The sequence below is a fragment of the Dromiciops gliroides genome, chromosome 2 (assembly GCF_019393635.1).
Source record: "Dromiciops gliroides isolate mDroGli1 chromosome 2, mDroGli1.pri, whole genome shotgun sequence".
Taxonomy (NCBI): Eukaryota; Metazoa; Chordata; class Mammalia; order Microbiotheria; family Microbiotheriidae; genus Dromiciops; species Dromiciops gliroides.
The window spans coordinates 681,047,721-681,054,993 of record NC_057862.1 but is presented as its reverse complement, the minus strand read 5'-3'; the positions used below and the strand labels follow the sequence as shown (position 1 = coordinate 681,054,993).

At 38.1% G+C, this 7,273-nt stretch overlaps 1 protein-coding gene across 1 annotated transcript in view; it reads right to left on the bottom strand.

Moving 5' to 3' along the window:
- Nucleotides 1-297: 297 nt before the first annotated feature.
- The window catches only part of ADAMDEC1 (ADAM like decysin 1), a 30,791-nt gene continuing 23,815 nt past the window's right edge, over nt 298-7,273 (bottom strand). Inside the window, exons 12-14 of the mRNA XM_043989969.1 lie at nt 6,242-6,419; nt 5,287-5,369; nt 298-385 (exon numbers count right to left, since the gene is read on the bottom strand). Of these exons, the coding sequence (XP_043845904.1) occupies nt 382-385; nt 5,287-5,369; nt 6,242-6,419 (265 nt within the window). The 3' untranslated portion in view covers nt 298-381. The remainder of the gene's footprint in view (nt 386-5,286; nt 5,370-6,241; nt 6,420-7,273) is intronic.

The window sequence follows — 7,273 nt, the reverse complement described above, 5'->3', positions numbered from 1 at the left end:
TATCCAGGCTAAGAAGAAATAGATGTAGAACAACCCATCACCCTCAAAAATTTCTTTAATTATCACATAAAAATGTAAACAGTTCACATGAAACCATCACAGAGCTACCATTCTAAAGGACTGTGGAAGACATATAAAATACATGCATAGATATCAGTGTAATCACAAGTAGGAGAAGCATTCGATAAATGGGAAAATGTTAAATGTTAAATGTACATTTGTGAAGACAATAAACATGCACAAAAGCAAACTCAACTCATTTCTTCCTTGGAGAAAGCATTGGGCTTAGAAGATATTGCATTCTCATCTGGGATCCTCTTCTGTATGGGTTCTGTAGCCTCAGGCAGATAGGTCCCTTCAGCCCACTGAGCCTTAGTTGCCTTATCTAGAAAATGGGAATAAGAATATCAGAAATTTTACTCTCTGGCTCTCTTATTGTCATTTGTCATCTTGCCTGGATCAGCGGAAATACACTAGAAGACCTAACCTCTTAATTTTTTTTTTAATTAAAAAAAAAGAAGACCTAACCACTTCAGATCAGAATTCCTCCTCTTTCTACCAACATTATGGGACAAATGCTGCACTAAGAGCTGAGGGAAAAAGGGGGAAAATGAAACAAAATTCACACACACACACACACACACACACACAAACACAACATTCTCTCACAACAGTCCCTACCTACCACCGTCAAGGAGTTCACATTCTAATTGTGAAAACAATTCAAGGACTTCCATTCTAATGGAGAGGGGGGCACACATAAGAGGGGATGCATACCACCAAGCAGGCATATTTGGAAAACTGCCAGACTGGTGCTACAGCCAGCTGCATGACTCTGGACAAGTCACTTAACCTTGTTTGTCTTAGTTTTCTCATCTGTAAAATGAGATGAGGAAGGAAATGGCAAACAAACAAACAAAAAAAAAAACCCACCAAAAACAAACTAAAAAACCCACTAAAAACAAAAACAAAAAACAACAACAAAAAAATAAACCCACAATATCCCAAGATTTTTGCCATGAAAATCCTGAATGTGGTCATGAAGAGTTGTACAAAACTGAAAACAACTCATTAGTACCATTTTTTGTTATTGTCAAAATGGCTGTTATTTAAATAGTAGTTAATTGAACCAATAGGTAATTTGGCATAGAATTCAATATTCTTTGCTTATGATTAAGGTGTTACTAGTTTTGCTGCTATCACTGCCAATGCTGCTCCTGCTGCTACTAATAACAATGGTGGTGGTTGCAGTGAGCATGATTCTGTTTGAATATCAATGTCATTATTATAGAAACTGTAAAACACATTATAAAAATGGCATTATCCCTGCCCTCCAGAAGAGTACAATCTAATAAAAGGGATGAGAGATGTACATGAAAAACTATGAAACCAAATAGAAAGTGATAAGAGCATTAAAAGATCCATTCAGACAAAGTACCATGAAAAAGATAGGAAGGAGGGGTAACTTTTTATTTGTAGGAGCAGGGAAAGTTATGATGTCTTACGGCACATGTAGTCATAAGTATTAACAGAGCTGGAAGGACCTTAGAAATCATCTATTCTAATCTTGCCATTGTGAAAACTGAGGAAAAGACCAAGGAACCACTCTGAAATTGACAAGGTCAGAACTAATTATCTATCTATCTATCTATCTATCTATCTATCTATCTATCTATTCATCTATCTATCTATCTATGGTGTGTATGTATGTATCTATATATACACTTATAAATATATATACACACATAAAAATATACATGTGTGTATATATACACATATATGTGTGTATATAAAATATACGTATGTATATATAAAAAGCATGTATATTTATAAAATGTATATGTATGTATGGATATATGCATGTGTGTGTGTGTGTGTGTGTGTGTGTGTGTGTGTGTGTGTATAAAATCTGACATTTTTCCCCATTCTCTATACCTGGGGGCGGGGAGGAATGAGCAAGAAAGAAAACCAAACTCCTGTACCAGGCATCAAGTAGGGGTTGAAGGACAGTGATGAGTCGATAGTGACATCAAGAATTTGAGCCTGGGAGACTAGGTACCATAAATAGAAATAGGGAATTTGAGATGAGGGGCAGCTTTCAAGAGGGAGGTAAATAATTTTGTTTTTCACCTCTTGAGTTTGAGATACCATTGGGGCTTACAGTGGGCAAATAGATATGAGCCTGATGGGACATGGAGAACTTAGGGGTAAATAAAGGAATATATGAGTCATATGTGTAGAGATAACATTTTTATCACAGGGAAGCTGAAAACTCCATTGTGAGAGGAGGTTTAGAGGAAAGAAAAGCAGACACAGGGTAGAGTCTTAGGGGACATTCCCACTTAGGATTTCCTAAGCAGGAAATTTCACCATGGAAGGAACCAAAGAAGGAGTTAAGGCATTGATTAATTAGCAAGGAATCAGGAGACAACCACAATAAAGAAACCAAAGGAATAGACACTTTCCAGAAAGATGGAGATTGTTAACAGATGAGGGAGAAAATTCAAGGAGGTTGAGAACTGAGGAGAGACCATTGGGTTTGTCACTGAGGTCATTGGTGATGTTGGAAGAGACCAGTTTCAGCAGAATCATGTGGATAGAAAGCTGTTTGCAAGGGACAGAATGATGCTGAGAAAACAGAGTATATAAAAAGGGTCTATTCTTTAAAAGAAGTGAAAGGGAGGGGAGATATAAGATGGCAGCACCAGGGGACAATATTATAAGGAGAAGAGTGTTCTTGATTTTGTTTGTTTGTTTTTGGAAGAGTTTGGGATTGGGGATTCATTCCTAAACATTCTCTTTCTTTTTTGTTTCTTTTTTTCTTTGATTTGGTAGAAAAGGAGTAGCTAATTAGAGGGGGAGAGACTAGAATTTAGGAAGATGTGAAACAAATATTTGCCCCTAAATTGTTCATTACACTTTGACTGGATCTTTCCTTTATACATAATTTATTCTCTGTGCTTATGGAAATTTTAGGCTCCCATCTTCCCTCTTCAATAATTTACCATCCCCACTCCCACCTTACCCCCCTAACTTGCAAGTTCATTGAGAGCAGGGTCTGATCCACATTTCTTCCTGTATCCTTAACTATCTGGCCCAATTATGTTTTTGTTGGTTGGACAAATTAGTGGGGTTGGTAATAGTATTAAGTCACAGCGGAAACAGAGGAGAATGGATTCAAGAAAATAAGGGCACAGCTTTGTCTTGGGAAGGAGGTAGAAAACTTGCAAGTCACTTAACCCCAATTGCCTCACCAAAAAGAGAGAGAGAGAGGATGGGTAAAGTCAGAAATATTTGGGGACATAAAGGCAGGAATTTGTGGGACTGTGCATTTAAAAAAATATGATGCAAAGTCATTTACTAAAAGTCAGGGAGTGGGCCTGGAGTTAGGAGACTAAGAAAAGGGAAGTTCCAGATTATCAATATGATTAATAATAATAACAAGAACAAACATTAATAGTGAGTTTTAAGGTTTGGAAAGCCTGGAACTGGAGCTATTGGGAACTCAATTGGAAATTCGGTTAAAATAATAATAAGGAATTCAATTGGATTAAGTATTATGATGCAATGGCAAAACAATAACCTATATTTATATCATATAAGGGTAATAGGAATTATTATTAGTCAGATAAATATTATATTCTTTTAGCATGATTTTATTAAGTTATTACCATGTACCAGACTCAGTACTAGGCTCTAGGGATAAAAAGATTTTTACAAATGGTTTCTGACCTCAGAGAGCTTACAATTTACTGGAGTAATACAATATACAAAGAGATTATTTGATACAAAACATATTCAAAGTCATGTAACAAGTGGAGGGATTAGGAAAAGTTTCATGGAGGAAGTGGCACTTGAGCTGAGCCTTAAAGGGTGGGAAAGATTTCAAGAACCAGAGTTTAAGGAAAAGGGCAGAGAGGTCAGGGGCACAGCCTGTGCAAAGGTATAGAAGTGGTAGATATAATACCACACACAAAGATACTAACAGATCAATTTGGTTGAACTATGGAGTGAGTTCAGGAAAATAATGAGAAGATGGGGTCATTCCACCTTCTTTCAAGTGTATTCATTTTTTAAATTGTGTCATTTTGGTTTCAGTTTAATTGAATTATAATTGAGCACGTGATATGCAAAAAGGCCTGTGCTTCCTTTTGTTACTTATTTCCTATTTATCCCATCTTTAGCATGTTCATACATAGTTGTTTGTATGTTGTCTCCATCCATTAGATTGTAAGCTCCTTGAGGGCAGGAATTGTCTTTTGCCTTTCTTTGTATCCCCAACCATTATCCCAGTGCCTGGCACATTCATATTGGCTGACTGACTGATCAAACACTGGATAAGGTCTTAGTGCTAGGATTAGAAACAATGGAATGAATGTCAAAGATGGGGAACTGATTGGGAAATGGGAGATGAGGGAGTGAGAAGAATCAAAGCTATCCCTAAGGTTGTGACTCTGGGTGCTTCAGCGAATTGTGGCACCAATGATGGAAAGTGTGTCTGTACATTGCAATCCAGTCCATTCCAAATTCACAAGTTATGATTAAGAGCCATTCTTGGGGAAATGAAGATTAAGTAAAACTCACTATCTGCCCTTGATCCAACAACTGAACTCAGCAAGTATTTGATAAATCAGCCAGTCTCTGGACTAGGTGCTGGGGGTACAAAGAAAAAGAAAAGAAAAGAAAAGAAAACAATTCTTATCCTCAAGGAGCTTATATCTTGTTTAAGAAATTTTGAAACTAAAGAGGGAGTGAGAGCTAACATGTACATCAGCTTTCAAGCATGCAAAGATGGTATACTGTCAGCACCACCAGCACCACCATCAACATCATCATCTCATTTTAATCTTCACAATAACCCTATGAGTTAAATGCTATGATTACCCTCATTTTACAGGTGAGAAGACTGAAGACAAGAAAGGTTAAGACACTTTTCCCAGGGTCACACAACTAGTAAGAGACTGAGGTAGAATGAGAACTAAGATTTTTCCTGTCATTCCAAGTGTAGTGGTTTTTCCCCTCTGCCATGTGGTTTCAGACCTGTCCACATCTAACTAGGAGGTGAAGAATACAAAACAAAGGGGTGAGAAAAGTGTTAGGAAGCATTCTGGGAGAGAGCGGCTTCTTCTGTTTGAGGGAATCTGGGAGTAGGTGACCCCCGAGTTTGACCTTGAAGGAAAGGAAAGATAAGAATGACAGTTTGACTTTGTTCACAGCTTGACAACCAGCATAAAGTTAAAATGAGGGGAAAAAGTGAAAAAGTGGGAGATCAAGAGATGGTCTTACGCAGCACGTGCTGCTGTGTCTCCACACTGGGCTCCAGCCTTCCATCTGCATACTGCTGCATCACAGCAGGGGTTTGTGCATTCCTTGGACAAACACATAAACACAATGACAGAAATTATTTCTCTTTCACCTTATTAAGATGATTTATTTCTTCAGTTTTTGACACCTGAGATCATTGGCTTAGAAATTGAGAGCTTAAAGGGACCGCGGGGGTCATCTAGTACAATGGTCTCATTTAACAGAGAAGGAAACTGAGTCCCAGGGCAGTTGAGTTAAGTATCAAGTGGGATCATAAACTGGCTTCTGGGGACCTTTATACATGATTTGCTGAAAAAAAATGAGACTATTCAGAAGTCCTCTTTTCACATCACTCATATATCTTTCTCTTTACAAGTAGGATCCTTCCTAGCTTTCCCATGCATACTCTGATCCCACGATACAGGCCTTCTCACAATTTCTTCTACATGATGATCCATTTCCCAACTCTTTGTCTTTGAATGAGCTATTCCCCATGCCTGGAGTGCTCTCCCTACTCACCTCTAGAGGCCTGTTGGCTTCTCTGGCTTCCTTCAACACTCATTTCAAATAAGACACCACAAGCCTTTCCCAATCCTTCCCTTTCCCTCCCTTTCTTTCTTCCTCCCTTTCCCTCTCCTCCCCTCCCTTCACTTCTCCTTTCCCTCCTCTCTCTCTCTCCCTCCCCTCTCCTCACCTATGTTACCCTCTGAGGTCAGATTCCGTTTACACCATTATATAGCTTATACACACAGAGTTATGTGCATGTTTTCTTCTCCTTTAGAATGTAAGCTCATTGATACCAAGAACATTGTTTTTGCCTTTCTTTACATGCCTAGGTCTATATTATTGTAATGAAATTCAATAATATCATCTTTATGAGCACAATTATTAAAACCCTTTTCAGAGTCAAATTAGACTTAAGAAAAATGTGAGATACCTTGAGTGTCCCACAGTCGCAATCTTCACCTACTTCCTGAAGTTTATTCCCACAAACTGGATTGGTTATTATATCTTCTGGGGCTGGAGCTTGGAGAAGACACATTGGTTTTTGAGATAAGAGATATTTTTTAAATTTGCTGCGGGAGATTTCACTGAAATCCTTAGGGAATTTAGAACTGTGGATAGAGAAGATAAAAAGAAGCTGGGTGAGGCTCTAGGGTATGTTTCATTTAGTCTAACAGTGTAAGAGGTCAGTCATGATGAGCCATGGACAAGGGAGACATAGGAATGCTGCACTTTGTGGGTAAAAGGGTTCCTCATGGGCTTAAAGGGACCAAATTCCCCTTGGGATTGGAATTTGTCCATATTAGTCAAGGTAGTAGCAACAACAGTTCAAATAAGAGAATCAGAATAATCGCCAATTTGCAGTTGGAAGAGACTTCATAAGCCAACCAGTCCAACTCCCTTACTTTATAAATAAGGAAACATGTCCAGGGAAGTTAATTAATTTGCCCAAGGTCACACAACTAGTAAGGGCCAGAAGACTCAAGTCCATGATTCCAGAATTGCCCTCTCTCTTCATACTGTTGTGTCGATTTCTTAGGTGTTCATTCACCTTCTCTTGTCACAGATTTCAACCTATCCATAGAAAACCTTCAAGACTCCAGAAAAAGTTAAAGACCTTGCAAGCATTATAAGACATCAGAGTAGGTTTTGGGGGGATTAAAAAGTAGAAATGATATTAATTTTAGTTTACATTTACATCCATTAGCTTCATCCAGTGTATGTGCCCAGTGAATGAAATTCCATTTACTGCCTTCTTGATTTTGGATAGACTCTCCCATAAGTCTGGGGTACACTTCCTCCAATGTTTAGAATCCTTACTTACTATCAAAATTCATTTCAAGACCAACCTTTTATAAAGGGTCTATTTGACCCCAACTAAACCCAAATTGCTATTGTCCACACCCTCCCCATCTTCAAGTAACTTTGTTTATTTTTGTACATTATATGAGAAGCAGCATAGAGT